At 45.2% G+C, this 21,331-nt stretch overlaps 1 protein-coding gene across 1 annotated transcript in view; it reads right to left on the bottom strand.

Moving 5' to 3' along the window:
• Positions 1-19,070, bottom strand: part of VPS26A (VPS26 retromer complex component A) — a 42,061-nt gene extending 22,991 nt beyond the window's left edge. The window contains exons 1-2 of the mRNA XM_062214150.1: positions 18,965-19,070; positions 9,827-9,976 (exon numbers count right to left, since the gene is read on the bottom strand). Of these exons, the coding sequence (XP_062070134.1) occupies positions 9,827-9,976; positions 18,965-18,967 (153 nt within the window). The 5' untranslated portion in view covers positions 18,968-19,070. The remainder of the gene's footprint in view (positions 1-9,826; positions 9,977-18,964) is intronic.
• Between the last annotated feature and the right edge of the window lie 2,261 nt (positions 19,071-21,331).

The following is a 21,331-nucleotide window of genomic DNA, read 5'->3' as shown; positions in this document are numbered from 1 at the left end:
GAGGCAAAGTTACAGAGAGGCAGAGACAGAGACAAAGGTCTTCTACCCACTGGTTCACTCCCCAAATGGCTGCCAACAGCTGGAGCTGGGCTGATCTGAAGCCAAGAGCTTCTTCTGGATCTCCCATGCCAGTGCAGGAGCCCAAGCACTTGGGCCACCTTCTACAGCTTTCCCAGGCCATAGCAAAGAGCTGGATTGGAAGAGGAACAGCCAAGACTTGAACTGGTGCCCATATGGGATGCCGGCACCTCAAGTGGAAGCTTAGCCCGCTACACCACAGCGTGGACCCCAATGAATCTTTTTCTAAAAAAGTTAAAAGGAAACTCAGACTGTGAAAAAATATTTGCAGAGGTCGGCGCTGTTGCGCAGTGGGTTAAAGCCCCAGCCTGCAGTGCAGGCATCCCATATGGACACCGGTTTGTGTCCCGGCTGCTCCTCTTCCAATCCAGCTCTCTGCTATGGCCTGGGAAAGCAGCAGAAGATGGCTCAATTCCTTGGGCCCCCGCACCCACATGGGAGACCTGGAGGAAGCTCCTGGCTCTTGGCTTCAGATCAGCTCAGCTCTGGCCATTGTGGTCATTTGGGGAGTGAACCAGCAGAATGGAAGATCGATCTCTCTCGATCTCTCTCTCTCCCTCTCTCTTTCTGGCTCGCTCTCTGTAACTCTTTCAAATAAATAAAATATTTCTTTAACAAATTTTTGCAAAACATACTTTCTGATAAGCATCTTGCAACAAAAACACATAAAGGATTTTTACAACTCAACCAAAAAAAGACAACCCAGGGTCAGCGCTGTGGCACAGCAGGTAAAGCTGCCGCTTGCAGTGCCAGCATCCCATATAGGCACTGGTTCAAATGGCTACTCCACTTCTGATCCAATTCCCTGCTAATGCACCTGGGAAAGCAGTGGAAGATGGCCCAACTGCTTGGGCCCCTGCACCCACATGGGAGACCCAGAAGAAGCTACCTGGCTCCTGACTTCAGATCAGGCCAGATCCGACTTTTGCAGCCATTTGTGGAGTAAACCAACAGATGGAAAATTTCCACCTCTCCTTCTCTAACTCTGCCTTTCAAATAAACAAATAATTTTTTTAAAAAAGACTACCCAATTTAAAATGGTTAAAGGATAATTGAAAATGAATCTTGATGTGGATGGAATGAGAGAGGGAGTGGGAGATGGGAGGGGTGCGAGTGGGAGGGAAATTATAGGGGGGGGGGAAGCCATTGTAATCCATAAACTGTACTTTGGAAATTTATATTTACTAAATAAAAAATTTAAATTAAAAAAAAATAAAATGGTTAAAGGATTTAAATAGAATTTTGTCCAAGATGTACTAATGACAATAAACACAAGATGCTCAACATTATTAGTCAATAAGGACATGTAAATAAGACCATGAGATACAACTTCACACCCACTAAGCCATATAAAAAATACATAAGTGCTAGCCGGCGCCGCGGCTCACTAGGCTAATCCTCTGCCTTGCGGCACCGGCACACCGGGTTCTGGTCCCGGTCGGGGCACCGATCCTGTCCCGGTTGCCCCTCTTCCAGGCCAGCTCTCTGCTGTGGCCAGGGAGTGCAGTGGAGGATGGCCCAAGTCCTTGGGCCCTGCACCCCATGGGAGACCAGGAGAAGCACCTGGCTCCTGCCATTGGATCAGCGCGGTGCGCCGGCTGCAGTGCACCTTCCGCGGCGGCCATTGGAGGGTGAACCAACGGCAAAAGGAAGACCTTTCTCTCTGTCTCTCTCTCACTGTCCACTCTGCCTGTCAAAAAAAAAAAAAAAAAGTTCAAGGAATTACTATGTATTACTTTTATCATGAAGTACTAAATAAAAAGAAGCTATGTATGGGGGCCGGCACTGTCGCACAGCGGGTTAATGCCCTGGCGTGAAGCGCCAGCATTCTATATGACCGCCAGTTCGAGACCCGGCTGCTCCACTTCCTGTCCAGCTCTCTGCTATGGCCTGGGAAAGCAGTAGAAGATGGCCCAAGTCCTTGGGCCCCTGCACCCACGTGGGAGACCCACAAGAAGCTCCTGGCTCCTGGCTTCAGATCAGTGCAGCTCCAGCTGTCGCGGCCAACTGGGGAGTGAACCATCGGATGGAAGACCCCTCTCTCTCTTTCTCTCTCTCTCTCTCTCTGCCTCTCCTCTCTCTGTAACTCTTTCAAGTAAAATAAATAAATCTTTTTTAAAAAAAACTATGTATGAATTTCAAAAAATATTTTCCAACAAAATTTTTGTTTTTTAAAGTTTTTATATACCTTGTTTCCTTTAAAATATCTATATTAATGTTTATTTGAAAGGCAGAGAGAGATCGCCTATCCACTGAGGTTTACTCCCCAGATACCTGCAATAGTCGAGGCTAGGTCAGGCAGAAGCTGGGAACTTAATCTGGGCCTCCCACATGGGGTGGCAGGGACCCAAAGACTTGAGCCATCATTGCTGCCTCCTAGGGTTAGGGTGCACCTTAGCAAGAAGCTCGAATTGGGAGCAGAGTCAAGACTTAAACCCAGGAACTCTGATTGCCAAATGACTACCACTAAACATTTTTTTTTAAAGATTTATTTATTAAAAGGCAGAGCTACGAAGAGACAGAGGCAGAGAGAGAGAGAAGTCTTCCATCCGCTGATTCACTCCCCAAATGGCTGCAACAGCCAGAGCTAAGCAGATCTGATGCCATGAGCCAGGAACTTCTGTTGGGCCTCCCACATGGGTGCAGGGGCCCAAACACTGAAGCCATCTTCTACTGCTTTCCCAGGCTGGACTGGAAGTGGAGCAGCCAGGACTCGAACCAGCACCCATATGGGATGCCAGTACTGCAGGCAGCAGCTTTACCTGCTAAGCCAAAAAGCACCAGCCCCAAAACTTACCTTTTAATTTCATTTTTCCACAAACCTTTTCAAGTCCCTTTGCATTTCATTTATTTATTTTTAAAGATTTGTTGATTTTATTTGAAAGTCAGAATTACAGAGAAAGGAGAGACCTAGTGATCAATCTTTCATCTGCTGGCTCACTCCCCAAATGACCACAATGGCCAGATCTGGACCAGGCCAAAGCCAGAAACCAGGAGCTTCATCTGCATCTCCCACACAGGTAGCAGGGGTCTAAGAACTTGGGCCACCTTCTGCTGTTTCCCAGGCACATTAGCAGCGAGCTGGATCAGAAGTGGAGCAGCTGAGAATCAAGGTGGAACTCATATGGGATGCTGGCATCGCAGGCAGTGGCTTAACTTGTTGTGCCACAGCACCAGCCCCTACATTTTGTATTATACATATCTTATCACAATTTTTAAATGGAGTACTGATATACACTACATTGTACATAAACTGTGAAAACATGCTAAATGAAAGAAATTGTACACAAAAGGTCACATGTTATTTACATGTTACATGATCCTTTTATATGAAATTCCAGAACAGGTATACTTCCTAAAGAGATCTGCAGATTTGTGGCTCAAAGGGTAGGACTAATAGATTGAGGTTTCACTGAGGTGATAAAAATGTTCTGGGGGCCAGCGCTGTGGCATAGCAGGTAAAGCTGCTGCCTATATGGGCACAGGTTCATGTCCTGGCTGCTTCTCTTCCAATCCAACTCTGCTATGCCCAGGGAAAGCAGTGGAAGGTGGTCCAAGTGCTTGGGCTCCTGCATTCACTTGGGAGACCCAGAAGCAGCTCCTGACTCCTGGCTTCTGATTGGCTTAGCTCTGGCCATTGTACCCATTTGGGGAGTGAACCAGCAGACGAAAGACCTTTCTCTCTCTCTCCCTCTCTCTCTCTCTGTAGCTCTTTCAAGTAAATAAATCTGTTTAAAAAAAAAAAAAAAAAAAAAAAGGTCTGAATCCCAGATCAGAGTACCTGGATTTGATTTCCAGCTCTGCTCCTGAGTCCAGCTTCTTGCCAATGCAGACCTGGGAGGCACTAGTTCCTACTACCTGCGTGGTAGAGCAGACTGTGTTCCAGCTCTTGGCTTAAACCCTGGCCTTGGCCCTGTCCCACTGCAGGCTTTTGGAGAGTGAACCAGCAGATGGGAGTTCTCTTTCTTCCTCTATCTCTCCCCCACCTCTCAAATTAAAAAAAAAAAAATGTATACATGTTTGGTAAAAATGTATTCTGAATACCTTCCCCAGCATTATGCTGGCTTGTGTCATAGGATAAGGGGATGCCCACCCTGAGTCTCATAGCACCAGAAATGTGGCTACTGTCATCATAACCCCTAGGTGATTGACATCCAACTCTCTGGGACCCAAAGACAACACCTTTGGAAACCCATGTCCACTTTGAAGTCCTACTACTACCTCCACAAACTGCTACACACTAGAAAATCATGGCACTCAGACACTGCTGGTGGTGACTGTACAAGTCGCTCAGTTTGTACTTCAGGGCTCACCTAGAACCACAGCAATACCCAACTGACACCCCACATTCCATCAGAACAAAAAAGTTTCCCCCAATAAAAGCTGTCCCATAAAGAAGGAATGGTTACATCAGATGCCCAGATACAGATATCAACACATGGACACAGGAAACATGAAGCAGCAAGGAAGCATGACACCTCCAAAAGAACACAACAGTTTCCAAAAATAGATCCCAACTTGAAGGAAATCTATGAACTGCCTGAAAAAAGAATTCAAAATAATAATCCTGAGGAAATTCAATGAAAGAGAATACAGAAAGATAATTTGAGGAAATGAGGAAAACAATACACGGCATGAATGAGAAATTCAATAGATAGAAATCGCTGAGAACAATCAAATTGTGTAACTGAAAGCTTGAATCAATGAAATGAAAAATGCAATTGAGTTTCAACAACAGATTAGACAAATGAAAGAAAGAATTTCTGATCTAGAGGAGACGACTTCTCAAACAACCCAGACAAAAATAAAGAGAAATGAAAAAAGCCTACAGGATATATGGGATACCATTAAGCCAATAAATATTTGTACTACAGGGATACCTGAAAGAGAAGAGAAGGAAAAATGGCATTGAGAACCTATCTAATGAAATAGTAGTTGAAAATTTGTCAAGTCTTCAAAGAGATATGAACATCCAGGTACAGGAAGCTCAAAGAACCTGCATCAGGCTCACCCAAAACACACTTTCTCCAAAGTGTATTATACAGCCACATTGTCAAAAGTTAAGGACAAAGAATCTTAAAGTCAGTGAGTGAAAGATGTGAAGTTACATATATAGAAAAACCCATTAGACTAACAGACTTCTCAGCAGAAATCCAAAAGGCCAAGAGAATGTGGTGATACATTCAAGGTCTTTAAAGAAAAAACTTCCAACTAGGAATACTGCATCCAGTGAAGCTATCTTCATAAGTGAAAGTAAAATAAAGTATTCCTTGGGTAAAAATTGAGAGAATTCATCACCACCAGACCAGCCCTGCAAGAACTCCTGAAGGGAGTCCTACATTAGAAGTAAAAGAAGCCACCAACATTGCAGTGTAACAGGTTAAGCTGTCGCAGGTATCCCATATCAGACCACCAGTTCAAATCCCAGCTGCTCTGCCTCCAATAGAGCTCCCTGCTATTATACCTAAGAAAGCAGTAGATGGCCCAACTACTTGGACACTGCAACCTGCATGGGAGACCTAGATGGGAATTCTAGGTTCCCAGCTTCAGCCTGGCTCTCCCTCCCTCTCTGTCACTCTGCCTTTCAAATAAATAATAACATTTAAAAATAAAGTAGGAGAATCATAACTATCATGAAAAGAAACAGTACAAAATTCACTGACACAGCAGATACACAAAAGAGGGAGAGAAAATAATCCAACCTTATTGTGATAGAAAGCTACCAAAACACAAGATAAATGAGAAGCAGAAAGAAACAGAGAATATATAAAACAATCAGAAAGCATTCAACAAAATGGCAGATGTTAATTGTTATCAGTATTAACCTAGAATATAAATGAATTAAATTCCCCAGTCAAAAGACACAGGTTGGCCAAACAGATAAGAAAACAAGATCAACTAGGAAACTCATTTCACAGGAAAAAGACACACATATACTGAAAGTGAAGGCTTTAAAAAGATACACCACACAAATGAAAACCAGAAACAATTTGGAGTCGCTATATCAGATAAAGGAGACTTTAAATTAAAAACTATAAAAATAGGAAAAAAGATATTGTATATTGATAAGAATAGATTAAGAAGATGAAATAATCATAAATAAAAATATATATGCACCAAACACAAGACCACCCAAATATATAAAACAAATATTGCTAGACCTAAAGAGAGAGAGATAAACTCAAATACAATCTCTCCCAAAGGGAGGGACAGACCCAATACAGTAGTAGCGTGGGACTTCAACACCCCATTGTTATCACCGGACAGAAAATCAACAAAGACACATCAAAGTCTAACGATACTACAGAGCTGGGGTGGAGAAGCTTTTTTGTGCCAAGGGCCATTTGGATATTTACAACACCATTTCCAGGCCATACAAAATTATCAACTTAAAAATTAGCCTGCTATATTTGGTCAAACATTTAATGAACTCAGCCCTAATGTGATGGCTGGAACTGCTTTTCTTTTGTGAAGTATGTGATTTTAGCTGGCACTGATGATGTTGTTACTCACAACTTTCCCAGGCTGTGGGTCTGGAGCACAGCTGAGTCTCTGTGATTATGTTTGAAAAGAACTGCTCCCAGCAGCAGAGTTGTTCCACACACAGATGTGTATTTCAATGCATGTCTCCTCAAAGTGGGAAATTCCTCACTGCTTAGGTGACATTTATAGAAAAACAGTGGAGGGTTTGTACCTACCTTTGGGCTCTGCAGCTGAATGATTTCCTTTTGAGGGCTATCTGGAGCATCAGCTGGTTCCACACTGAACAGTGTAGCAAAGATGCTCAGTTCCATTTGTTTACTTTTCACATCCTTGACTATGTCACTAAATAACTCAATTATTTTCACACATTCACCAGCACATTCAAGTGTCAGGGAAGGTCTGCCACTCCTTTCAAGATGCACTTTCCACAGCCTTACTTTAGCTTCAGATGATTTCATGTCTGAAAGCACAGAGCTGAGAAGCTGGTGGGGGCCCTGCAGCTTGACGTTCAGCCCTCAGAGTACTTGGAATGTCCACCGTGAACGCTAGACCACACAGCCGCTTGCTACCACTGAGTTCCCTAATGGTTTTCTCTTCATCCCCATGAACTGCTTGACTTCACCCCACAGTTTTTAAAAACTCATGAGCATGTTCCCACAACTCAGCCACCCCACTTCGGTGATCAACACAATCCCGGTACTCAGAGTCGAGATCGTGCAGCAACTCCATACACCGGTGGCTATTAAATCCTCTGCTTTCGACAACATTTACGCATGACACTATTGTTGGCATCAGTGTTGAGCAGAGACTTCTCGGTGCGTGATGCAGTGGCACAGATTAAATCACCTGGATCATGACTGAGACGATTCTGTTCTTTCTTGACAAACGCAGTCAACCCTTTATGCAAGCCAAACGTGGCCGCAGCTCCATCTGTAGAAAGTTGCTCAACTTTTCAAACGTTAGCTCAAGATTTTTCATTGATAAAACAAGTCTCTCAAACATGTCACCTCTTGTAGTTCCATGCATGGCTTCCAGTGACAGTTCCTCTTGCATGTCAAACTGCAGTTATCTCAAGAGTGAAAACCAGTTGGGTGGTATTTGTTATGTCCATTATCTTGTCACAAGCCAGAAAGACTGCAAATCTGCAGAATCCTGGTTTTTTTATATCTTATGGTAAATCAGTATTCTGATCTGAGATGGTTCTCCAAGACAAACTAACACTCTGGAATAATTTTACTTTGTCTAATGCTAACAATACTGTAACACCCAGCGCACATTCTTTCACAAACTCTCCATGGGCCTCAGCTTCTTTGAGATCAGCTTACTCACTACCTAACTCATCTGAACAACACTATCTCTGTCACAATCAGGCCTAGTAAAAGCCACTTGTGATTCCAAACTCCATTGAAGAGAACTGATTTTTTCCAGATGCATTTGGTCTCCCAGTTCATTGAGTTTAATAGGTTTTGAGCTGCTAAGATGCTCGAGATTGTCTTTTTTTCATTACTGTAATGCATTGCCACAAACCAAGCACACAGGATTTCCTTTGACTTCAACAAAAAATAATCATAATCAGTTGGGGGCCAGCACTGTGGTGCAGCAGACTAAGCCAGTGCCTGTGATGCCAGCTTCCCTTACCTAAGTGCTAGTTTTAGGACCAGCTACTCTGCTTCCAATACCAGCTCCCTGTTAATGCTCCTGGGAAGGCAGTGAAAGATGGCCCAAGTGTTGGGCCCCTTCTACCCACATGGGAGACCCAGATGGAGTTACAGGCTCCTGTTTTGGCCTGGCCCACAACTGCCCATTACAGCCACTCCAGAAGTGAACTAGCAAATGGAAGAGCCTGCTCACTCTTGTTTCTCCATCTCTCTCTGTAACTTTCAAATAAATATTTTTTTAAAGAGTTATTTTATTTATTTGAAAGAGAGTTACAGAGAGAGGTCTTCCATCCGCTGGTTCACTCCCCAGATGGCCACAATGGCCGGAGCTGTACCAATCTGAAGCCAGGAGCCAGGAGCTTCTTCCAGGTCTCCCACGCAGGTGCAGGGACCCAAGGACTTGAGTCATCTTCTACTGCTTTCCCAGGCCATAGCAGAGAGCTGGATTGGAAGAGGAACAGCCAGGACTAGAACTGGTGCCCATGTGGGCTGCTGGCGCTTCAGGCCAGGGCTTTAACCCACTGCACCACAGCGCCAGCCCCAAATAATTTTTTTAAAGTGTACTAAGATGCCCACATCCCACACTGGAGTGCCTGGGGTCAATTCCCAGAGCTCTAGCTCCTGACTCTAGCTTCCTGCCAGTGGAGACCCTTAGGAGGCAGGGATGATGGCTCAAGTAACTAGGATCCTGAAATGCATTCCTGGCTGCAGCTTCAGCCCCAGTCCAGCCCCACCCTAGCCACTGCAAACATTTGGAGAGTGAGTCAACAGATGGGAGCTCGCTCTCTGACTGTCTCAGTCTCCCTGTGTCTCTGCATCTCAATAAATAAAATTTTAAAAAATAAAAAAGTACTTAAATATCTAACAGGAAAAAGATGTGCTTAATAAAGACTACATAAATATTAATTAATGCAGAAAGAAACAACCAAACTGTCTACCAAGTATACATTTTACTTGTTAGTAGAGGTGAAAAATCCCAATATTTCTATTTTAAAAGTTATGTGTTGTGATTTCCTTTCATTTATGATGTTACCATTCCCCAGCATCACAAATTAATGAATACTGATCATATTCCCTAAGGTATAAGAATAAACTAATACATCACTGGAAAAGAGGGGAACAAGGTGAAACTTTATAGAAGGTACCCAAAAGGTATCTGACCATGCACACGTTCCCACAGTACTCAAGTCCTCTGGAAGATACCAACAAATGAGACTGACAACACAATGGTGGTAGTACAAAGAACAAAGATACGAGGAAAGAGAAAGATACCTTCAGAAAGCTATACCAGACAATTACTTCCAATTTCTAAAACTCATGTTAAAGGAGAACAAACTTTGAATGGGTAACAATCCTATTCACGAGAAAACTGCCCAAAGTCAGTCACAGACAGAAAGCTTTACATGAAATTGAAGACAGTGCCTGAAACCCTTCCAGGTTGAGAATCCTCCCTGTATGTTCTAAAATCAAAGATTTTAGCTGACATTCAGGAAAAAAAAAAAATGCATCTCTAATGACATCATTCAAATTCAGAAACAGCACAGTGCATTTTGATGAGTAATTCTAATATCGTAAAACTAGGTAATTCTGCCCACCAGAATATTTACCTTTCCTGAGACAGATTCTCCATCATAGAAGAGATAGTGTTTTTCTACTTTGCCATCTTCAGTTTTCATTTCTGCCATTTTCCTGGTTTCCCCATCATTAAGGACAACATCGATCTCACAAATGGGACCAAAAAAGCCTCCAAGAAAACTCTGAAAATAAAATGAAAAAGCTCCACATTACCATGTTTAGTAGGTCATGCCTTTTATAATTCAGACTGAATTACTTATGACTTAAAATCTAAACAGACTAAAATCTATGAGTTTACAAATAAATGGCAAACCTTATAGCAAACTTGAACTGAGTGTAACAATAAAAATTTGTTGAGGGTAAATTTCACATTATGTTTTAAGATTCATTTATTTATTTATTTGAAAGGCAGAGTTAAGGGGGGGGGCGGGGAGAGAATGAGAGAGGCAGAGAGAGATAATCGACTGACCGATCTTCCATCTGCTGGTTCACTCCCTAAATGGCTGCAACAGCCAGAGCTGGGCCAGGAGCAGAGCAACAGAAAGGGAGAGCAAAACAGATTGAGACAAAAGCGGGGAGGAGAGAGAGAGATGGGGAGAGAGAGAGAGGTCTTCCATCTGCTAGTTCACACCCCAAATGGCTACAACAGCCATTTGCCAGGCCAAAGACAGGAGCCAGGAACTCCATCCTGGTCTCCCCACGTGGATGCAGGGGCCCAAGCATTTGGGCCCTCCTTTGCTGCCTTTCCAGGTGCATTAGCAGAGAACTGGATCAGAACCGGAGCAGCTGGAACTCAAACTGGCACCCATATGGGATGCTGATGTTGCAGGTGGCAGCTTAACCTGCTTCACTACCATGCCAGCCCCATGGTATGTTTTCTGACACAAAAAAGATTTTCAAATATTCTGAGCAAACTTAAAACACCCTATAATTTCAATTTCCATAGGTAACCACTATAATCAAATACTACCATGTGTAAGAAACTAAGAAGATAATTCTTCAATATCTGGGTTTGAAAAGTTACTTTCATATATACTTCAATGAGTATTATACAGGTATAACTTTTATTATAGCATAACTTATACAATCCAAATTACTCATGATGAATTACTATAAAGTGCTACTTATATAATCATTATTATTATTGTGGACTACTTTAAGTCCTTGGAGTAAAAATGGCTCTAAATGAGACTAATGATATTTCTGTGAATTTTTCCAAAGAAAATGTATAAGCCTTGTTCTGTAAATCCTCAATGTAACAGAAATATAAGGTGGGGGCCAGCACTGTGGTGTAGTGGGTTAAGGCTCCACCTGAGGTGCCTGAATCCCATATGGGCATTGGTTTGAATCCTGGCTGCTCCACTTCCATTCCAGCTCCCTGCTGATGGCCTGGGAAAGCAGAAGATGGCCCAAGTGATTGGGTCCCTGCACCCATGTGGAAGACCCAGAAGAAGCTCCCGGCTTCATATGGGCTCATCTCCGGCCTTCGCAGTCATCTGGGGAGTAAACCAGCAGATGGAAGACCTCTTTGTCTGTCTCTCCCTCTCTCTGCCTGTAACTCAGACTCTCAAATAAATAAATCTTAAAAAAAAAAAAATTACCAGGGTCAAAGATCAATTGCTTACCAATGCCAAAATACACTAGGTGATAATAATATAGCATCCATTTGTAATTCTGATTGGATATGATTATTATTTTTGTTACACAGAAAAACATTATCCTATCAACTGAAATTGTGCATTACTCTGCCCAACCCAGTAATTAGAGTGATCTCTCATAAACATAAATCTGATCATACCTCCTGGTTAAAATCCTTCTATAGGCTGGTGAGTGTATAAACTGGAACAACTAATTTAGTAAATAATTTGATATTATCTTGTAAAGCTGAACATAAACATTAAGCCCATCATCCAGCAACTCAATCCCCAGGTAGATACCCTAGACAGAAACTCTTACAAACATGAACCAGGAGACAAATAAAAGAATATTCACGCTGGCGCCGCGGCTCACTAGGCTAATCCTCCGCCTTGCGGCGCCGGCACACCGGGTTCTAGTCCCGGTCGGGGCACCGATCCTGTCCCGGTTGCCCCTCTTCCAGGCCAGCTCTCTGCTGTGACTAGGGAGTGCAGTGGAGGATGGCCCAAGTCCTTGGGTCCTGCACCCCATGGGAGACCAGGAGAAGCACCTGGCTCCTGCCATCGGAACAGCGCGGTGCGCCGGCCGCAGCGCGCTACCGCGGCGGCCATTGGAGGGTGAACCAACGGCAAAAGGAAGACCTTTCTCTCTGTCTCTCTCTCTCACTGTCCACTCTGCCTGTCAAAAAAAAAAAAAAAGAAGAATATTCACAGGTGGCTGGCGCTGTGGCATAGTAGGCTACCTCTGCTTGTGACACCGGCATCCCATATGGGCACCAGTTCTAGTCCCAGTTGCTCCTCTTCCAATCCAGCTCTCTGCTTATAGTCTGGGAAAACAGTAGAAGATGGCCCAAGTGCTTGGGCCCCTGCACCCACATTGGAGACCTGGAAGAAGCTCCTGGCTCCTGGCTTTAGATTGGCCCAATTCCAGCCAGTTGGCCATTTGGGGATTGAACCAGTGGATGGAAGACCTTTCTCTCGGTCTCTCCCTCCCTCTGTATCTCTACCTCTCAAATACATAAAATAAAATCTTTTAAAAAAATGTTCATAACACCACTTTGTTCATAGTAACCCCAAAGAGAAGCAGTCCACCAAGAAGAAAATGGACACATAAATTTTAGTATATATTCAAACAGCATCAATACTGAACAGCACTAGAATTAAAAGATATATAACTACACACAAAGACAAATTTCATATAGAAAATGTTGAGTTTTGAAAGAGGCCAGACACAAAAAGAATAGCACAAAGAAAGCTTCTGGGATGCTAGTGATATTCTGTTTTATTTTTGTTTTGAGCTACATGTTTGATATACAGGTATGTACACTTCGTGAAATTCACCAAACTATACACTTATTTGTATACTTTCAAGCAATGTTTACTTAGTAACTGTTAAGCACGCACCCACAAAATGTATTTCTATTGTGTTCCACATATACCCAGTCCTACCTATCTCTCCAGTCTCATCAGCCTCAAGTAATCAGATTTGCTAGTCTCCTTGTCCTAGAGTCTGGCGAAGTACTCTTAACCTAACTCACTCTTCTTTTGAGTTTGTTTGACTCACTTCCTTAACAAGGTCTTCCTGAACCCCTAATCCAAACTGGATTCTCCAAATGTAAGAATCATAAAGCTTATTTAGTACCTAACTCTCCTACTCAACTGCAGACTCCATGAGGACAGACACCTTACCCTTTCCTCATCACTGAGGACACAATGCCCAGGGCCGTGTGAGCCATTTAATAGAAGGCATTCAAACACTTGCTGAATATTAATCCTAAACGAGCACATACAACCTAGTAAAAGAAAATAAAAATGTTAAAAATTGGGTAAAATCTGCACTAGCTGGTAAGATTAGCCCTGTCTCAACAAGTGAGCACTGGTGGAGCAGCCATCTAGAGCATGGAATCTGTGTTTTGTCTCAGTTCCGTCCTCGGGAGCAAGGTAACAGCAAGCAAACTAACGAGCCTCTCCGACTACGCAGATCACAGGGTGAAACTATAATAAAGGAGACAGTGTTTTCCTAAATTCTGGGCTTGCTTCTTTGTTCTCAATCTTATTCTTCCAGAGGGATAATAATTTCAAGAACCCAACTAAAAGAATCATCAGATTAGTACTTTTGACATATTTCAAATACAAACAGCAAAATTTCTTTTTGACAACATATTTTAATCTCTCCTGACAAAATTACAAATAAAAAATTAACCAGAAAACTAATTTTAATCAGAACTATTCTGAAACAACTTAGAAGAGAAAAAGTGAAAAACATCAATGATAGGTCACCTGCATTGTCCATTCCTAGTTAGCTTTCATACTCCAAGTCTCAAACTCAAAACTTGCTCAAAGTAGTAAATTTTGAAATACATTTTATCGCAAATGTTACAGATACGAGACTGTACAGTAACTCATGGAGCTCAAAATAATCAACTATATACTGATTATCAGCAAGTCTAGAGGAGGGCTGCTGGAGGAGCAATCATGAAAGAGTGGAAGACAGTACCTCCAAGTAGCTGACTACTTTAAAGGGAGAAGCAAAATCAGCAATGTTAAAGGATAACAGGTGCCGCCCACAGTGCAGGCATCCTATACGTATGCCAGTTTGGGTCCAGGCTGCTCCACTTCCCATCCAGCTCTCTGCTATGGCCTGGGAAAGCAGAAGAAGGTGGCCCAAGTCCTTGGGCCCCTGTACCCACAGAGGAGACCCAGAGGAAGCTCCTGGCTCCGGATTGGGACAGCTCCAACTGTTGCAGCCACCTGGGCAGTGAACCAGGATGGAAGACCTTTCTCTCTGTCTCTGCCTCTCTGTAACTCTGCCTTTCAAATAAATAAAATAAATCTTAAAAAAATAAATAAATAAAGCTAACTGGCAGAGAGGGCAGTAAGAAAGTGAGTTATCCTTCCTTTTGGCAAACACATCCTTAACTCTTGAGTTACAAGAGGCAGGAAAATTAAAATTAATGTTCTTGTTCTCACATTTCCCAGAGCTACTTCAAGGCAAAATGAGACTTGAAAATTGGGAGGGGAAAAAAAAAAAAAAGGTGTGTGTATGTGGCATGGTTGTGAAGATTCTGCTTCAGATGCCAGCATCACACTGTAGTGCCTGGGCTCAGGTCCTGGTTCTGCTCCTGATCCCAGCTTCCTGTAATGCGGACTCTGGGAGGCAGCAGGCAACACCTGGAATACTTGGGTCCCTCCCATCATACCGACGTTGAGTCCCCAGCTTCTGCCTTCAGCCTGGCCCAGCCCCAGCTATTGCATCATCTGGGCAGTAAACCAGCAGATACAAGAGCTCTTTCTCTCTCGCTGCCTTTCAAATAAAAAATTAATTAAGCTATAAAACCTGTTTTATATAGATAAAAAGAAATACTGTGGTAACTTTTTTCCACATACTTACATGTAACACATAGCGCTGTACTTGGAATTTGAAAGATTATATTAAAAGATCAAGTGATCAGGGGTGAGTGTTGCACACTGGGTAAGCTGCTGCTTGGGACACCTGTATCTGGTTAACCTGGCTATTCAGCACTCCGAATCCAGCTCCCTGCTAATGCATCTGGGAGGCAGTGTATGATGACCCAAGTCCTTGGGCTCCTGCCTCCCATAAGGGAGACCCTGAAGGGAGTTCCAGGCTCCTGGCTTTATCTGGTCTATCCTTGACTGCTGGCAGGCATTTGAGGTGCAAACCAGCAGATGGAAGAGCTCTTTGTCTCTCCCTCCCTGTCACTCTGCCTTTTAAATAAACAAATCTGGGGCAGGTGGCATTGTGGAGTAGTGAGTTAGTGGATGCAGGCATCATCCCACATGGGAGACAGTTTGTGCCCCAGCTGCTCCACTCCTGATCCAGGTCCCTACTAATGGCCTAGAAAAAGCAGAAGATAGGGCTGGCACTGTGGCGCAGCAGGTTAAAGCCCCGGCCTGAAGCACCAGAATCCTATATGGGCGCTGGTTCAAGTCCCAGCTGCTCCTCTTCCGATCCAGCTCTCTGCTATGGCCTGAATAGCAGCAGAAGATGGCCCAAGTCCTTGGGCCCCTACACCCACATGGGAGACCTGGAAGATCCTGGCTTCTGATCAGCGTAGCTCCGGCCATTGTGGCCATTTGGGGAGTGAACAGCAGATGGAAGACCTCTCTCTCTGTCTCTACCTCTCTCTGTAACTGTCTTTCCAATAAATAAAATAAATCTTTATTAAAAAAAAAAAAAAAGCAGAAGATGGCCCAAGTATTTGTGCTCCTGCCAGCCACATGGGAGACCTGGAAGAAGTTCCTGGCTCTGGCCTTGCCCATTCCTGGCCACGGGGGCTATCTGGGGAGTGAACCAATGGATGGAAGATCTCTTTGTATCTCCCTCTAACTCTTTCAAATAAATAAATCTATCTTTAAAAATAAACCTGTTTTTAAAAAATTAAAAATCAAATATTTTTACAAAATCAAAATTTCCACTCATTAAAATAGTGTAGCTTTATAAAACTTCACAACACTGCAATTATTAAACAAGCCTTATTCTGACATCATTCTTAAAGTTCCAAAGCATTAAGAAATAAATTATGTATCTTCTATTTTGTTTGCATGAAATATTTCACAACTAAAAACAAAAAGTGATTTATTTTTCAATTCAATCAAAACCCTAAAATTGGGAAAGATGAGAAGGTATAAAATTAAGCTTGGTATAGCAAAAGAGTAATAGGTTGAGCAATAAACAATAACACTTTATGGGGGCCAGGGCTGTGGTACAGTGGGTTAAACCTCTGCCTGCAGCACTGGCATCCCATATGGACCCGGATGCTCCACTTCTGATACAGCTCCCTGCTAATTCACCTGGGAAAGTAGTGGAGGACAGCCCGAGTCCTTGGGTCTCTGCCACCCAAGTGGGAGACCCAGATGAAGCTCCTGGCTTTGGCCTGGCCTGGCCTAGCCCTAGCCGATGTGGCCATTTGGGGAGTGAATCAGCAGACAGAAGATCTCTCTCCCTATTTCGTACTAACTCTGCCTTTTGAATAAAATGTCTTTTTTAAAAAAGCACTTTATAAGTTCCCTATGCCAAAAGAATGTGGCACTGGATTAACATCCAGTTTTTTACACTACAACACATCAAAGTTGAACCAGTCTTAAAAAAATTTTTTTTGGATGTCTTACATTTAACAAGTAAACAACAGAAACAAAAATATCTGAGAACAAAAACTTGTACTGGTTTTCCTTCTCAAAGGAGATGAAAAAGATTCTCTACCTATCCTTGCTTTCAACGTTATTTCAAGATGTGTAACTTGTCATTTCAAATAAAAAGTCATGAAGTTAAATCCTTTTTCTATTTATTCACAATGAAATTATACACTTCTGATATGTTAACGAAGTAAAACAGAATTGTCAGGATGGTGGAGATTAGAAGGAAAATGAATAAAAACTGCACGGAAAGTAATGATACATTAACAGAGACTTGTGCTGAATTACCAAAGGTAATTTTGAGATCTTTCATGTGAAAGAATACTGATCAGTTATTTTGGAAATGCTATCTTCCAGTGAACATTCAGAATATGAAATTTTCAGGAGCAATACTACACATTTAACATACAAGTTAAAACTTTTTTTTTTTTTTTTTTTTTTGACAGGCAGAGTGGATAGTGAGAGAGAGAGAAAGGTCTTCCTTTTTGCCGTTGGTTCACCCTCCAATGGCCGCCGCGGCCAGCGCATCGTGCTGATCCAAAGCCAGGAGCCAGGTGCTTCTCCTGGTCTCCCATGCGGGTGCAGGGCCCAAGAACTTGGGCCATCCTCCACTGCCTTTCCGGGCCATAGCAGAGAGCTGGCCTGGAAGAGGGGCAACCGGGACAGAATCCGGCGCCCTGACCGGGACTAGAACCCGGTGTGCTGGTGCCGCAAGGCGGAGGATTAGCCTGTTAAGCCACGGCGCCGGCCTACAAGTTAAAACTCTCAGGTAGCTTTTAAATAAACAGACTGCAATAAACAACGACTATTAAAACACAGCAAAAAAAAAGTTTTTTTTAACGGTTTTCTAATCTTGGCCGAAACCTCCTATCACTGACTTTAGGTTATCTTAAAATTTTTCAAATAATGTATAAGCTCCATATTGAGTATCACCATGTAGCAAAATTCCATGGATACATAAAAGTCAGCAGACTTTTTTCCTTTACTGAATGTGGATATGACTGTCACTCGGTCCAGTGACTGCATGTCAAAGCTCCCAAGATTTACTCACTTACCCACACAATGAAACAGCAAATTTTCATACACATGTTACACCTGTACCTATTCCGTGTATTTCGGCTTTACAAATTAATTTATATGTGAAGAGTAACTTGGAAATAAAAATAAACGGCTCTTGAACAGAAGCCAACAATCTTAGTAAAATAATTAGAAATGTAGCCAACAAACAGGAGGACTGGAGTTTCCAAATTCCACTCAAGGTCTGACAGGCAAGGTCCCTCAGTACTTCCTTCTTGGCGTGCATCGCAGCGGGCATCTCCACGTTAAACAGCTCGAGAATAAGTGTTTCTCTCTCCTTAGATTGTAAACTACAAGACAGAAGGCAGGGGTGCTCCCGTTTTGCTCACGGGTCCCTGAGCGCGCACACACATAAGCTATAATTTGTTGAATCAAAGATAAAAAGTTCCAAGAATGAGCTGTCTGGGAAGAAAGACGATTTCTGACTTTCAGAGTGATGGACTCAAAATCACTTTTCTTGATAAGCCTGATTTTTCAGCGCACGTCTCAAGCAGTTTATTAACTGCGGAGCTTTGGGAAAGCTAGGGAACACACACAGAGCAGGCGCTCAAGGTGGGCTCGCGCGATGACCCGAACCCACGGCTGCTACTCTGAAACGAGCCGAGCGAGCCCCCACCCCAAGGAGACGGCCGACACGCACAAAGTTAAGAACCACGGCGCCCACGCTCGCGCTGCGGCCGCAGTGCGCGGCTCTCCCCGCCTCGTCCGCTCCCCCGGCCGCGTCCACGCCGCCCGGTGCGCCAAGTTAGAGCAATGGCCCAGGGAAGGAAGTAACAGCAGGGCTCAGACCCGGGGCCCGAGGCTGGGGGTCTCCCGAAACACGGACGTCCTTCTCTCTCCCGCCCCCCCCCTCAATTCTACAAGTGTCAACACCAAGCCCGAGCCCGCGACACGAAATCACAGATAATGTCACCACGTCCAGCTTTAAGGGGCTGCCCGGTCTCCGGCCGTCGGCGGAAGCCTGGCAGGTAGGGGCTGGCTACCTGGGACCGGGAGGCGGCGGCGAGCCCCCGCACAGGCGGGCTCCGGGTGCCCAGCCAGGGCCCCCGCAGTCGGCCGAGGAATGCGGGCAGAGGCTCCGACATGGCCAGGAGAGCGCGCCGCCGCCGCCGGCAGGTGCTCGGGCCTCTGCGAGCCCGGGAAGAGGCGGCGCCCGCCGGCTCTTCCCCAACCCCGGGGCAGCCGGACAGGCCTAACCGGGCTCCCCGCCCTGCTCGCCCGCCCACTCCTCCAGCGACGCCGGACCCGCCGTTGGCAGCAGACCGCGCGCTCCCGCTGCGAGGGCTCGGGCCGCCGCGCACTCACCATTGTCAGCACCGCCGCCGCTGCCGCCGCCGCGACCCCTCCTCTTCACTCCTCTTCCCTCAGGCGAACTCCCGGCTCCCTCCAGCCCAGCGCCCAGTCACGTGACCCCAAGCCACCCGCCACACGTGACCACTCCCTTCCTCCGCTCCCCTCCCCCCGCACCAGCTCCCTCTCCCAGCCTCTCGCCCCGCCTCATTGGCTGCCTGGCCCTCCGCGGAGAGGCCGTTTGGAGGCGGGGCCTCGTGGTCCACCCTTCGTGGGTAGGGCGGGGCCACGGCGGATGACGTCAAGTGGGCGGAGCCTTGATAAACGTAGGTTCCCCGGGTCCTCCCGTCACGTGATGGCGGCTCGCAGTCGGGTTTCCTGGCCACACCCAAGTCCTCTGCCCTTGGAAGTTTGAGCGGCCCGGAGGGGAGGAGGAAGGGTCTGGCTGCTCTTGGCTCGGTTACTGGGTGACCGAGGTGACTAGGAGCTGTTCCCCGAGGCCTGTGCTGGCCAGCGATGTGCCCCCTGGATCTGGAAATGAAGCATCTTCCACGTTCTCGAAGCAGCTCTGCTCCCTTGGAGAGCGTCTGAGTTTTGAGAACTTCGATTTCTCGCCTCTGAAGACCAACGGCAAAAAAGAATCCTGGGGTCCAACATCCGTGGCTTCCCGGGAGCGCTGCTGTGAGGGAAAGAAGCCGTCCGAAAGTTTGGCGGCGCCGCTGAAGCCCTCTGGCTCTCACTGCATCCTGATGGCCGTGGAAGGTCCTGCCCTTGAAGGAAGCGCTGTTCAGGATGCCTGGGCTGGGTGCTGAGCTCTGCGTAGTACAGTTCTGTCACAGAACAAGCTGTGAAGCCAGTTAAGAGCATCGAGACCAGAATGTGGTCTCTTAAGCGCCGTAGAATAAAACCAAACTCAAGAACAAAGATAGAAGACAGACAGAAAAGTCCACAAGTATTTGGAAACCAAGCAACATAATTTTTTTTTTTTTTTTAATTTTTGACAGGCAGAGTGGACAGTAGAGGGAGACAGAAAGGTCTTCCTTTTGCCATTGGTTCACCCTCCAATGGCCGCCGCAGTAGGCGCCGTTCCAATGGCAGGAGCCAGGTGCTTCTCCTGGTCTCCCATGGGGTGCAGGGCCCAAGAACTTGGGCCATCCTCCACTGCACTCCCTGGCCACAGCAGAGAGCTGGCCTGGAAGAGGGGCAACCGGGACAGGATCGGTGCCCCGACCGGGACTAGAACCCGGTGTGCCGGCGCCGCAAGGCAGAGGATTAGCCTACTGAGCCACGGCGCCGGCAAGCAACATAATTTTAAACCTAGTTTAGGAAGATGTCATAGGAACTTAAAAATAGTTTAAGCTATAAGAATGATAACATAGCATGTCAGAATTGATAGGATGTCCCTGAAGTATTGCTTAGAGGGAAAATCTGTAAATATGTATGTTTGCATAAAGATTTAAAAATCAGTAAGTTTCTGTGTCAGGAAGCTAAAAAAAACAGCACATTAGCATGTGGCTGGGATAAGAGATCTATGGCTCCATTTGCCTGGGGGTCTAAGACTGCTCTAGAATGTAAATTATATACATTTTTTAAAGATTTATTTGAAAGTCAGTTACACAGAGAGAGGAGGGACTGGGTGGGGGAGGTCTTCCATCTGATGGTTCACTCCCCAATTTGTCTCAATGGCCGAAGCTGCGCAGATCCGAAGCCAGGAGCCAGAAGCTTCTAACAGGTCTCCCATGCAGGTGCAGGGGCCCAAGGACTTGAGCCATCTTCTGCTTTCCCAGGCCATAGCAGAGAGCTGGATTGGAAGTGGAGCAGCCGGGTCTTGAACCAGCGCCCATATGGGAATGCCGATGCTCAGGCCTGGGTGTTAACCTGCTGTACCACAGCACTGGCCCCTAAACTATATATATATATATATATATATACACATATATATTACTTGACAGGTAGAATTATAGACAGTGAGAGAGAGAGACAGAGAGAAAGGTCATCCTTCCGTTGGTTCACCCCCCAAATGGCTGCTATGGCCGGCGCGCTGCACCTATCCAAAGCCAGGAGCCAGGTGCTTCCTCCTGGTCTCCCATGCAGGTGCAGAAGCCCAAGCACTTGGACCATCCTCCACTCCCCTCCTGGACCATAGCAGAGAGCTGGACTGGAAGAGGAGCAACCAGGACTAGAACCTGGTGCCCATATGGGATGCCACTGCCGCGGGCGGAGGATTAACCTAGTACGCCACGGCACTGGCCCCTAAACTATATATTTTTTAAAAGATTTATTTGAGAGGTAGTGAGGTCTTCCATCCATTGGTTCACTCCCCAGATCCAGCAGGGGACTGTTTGGATCTGACATGGAGCAGCTGGGACTCAAACCAGCGCT

Source organism: Lepus europaeus, chromosome 17 (assembly GCF_033115175.1).
Source record: "Lepus europaeus isolate LE1 chromosome 17, mLepTim1.pri, whole genome shotgun sequence".
Taxonomy (NCBI): Eukaryota; Metazoa; Chordata; class Mammalia; order Lagomorpha; family Leporidae; genus Lepus; species Lepus europaeus.
The sequence above is the reverse complement of the archived record's forward strand: the minus strand, read 5'-3'. Positions and strand labels throughout refer to the sequence as shown.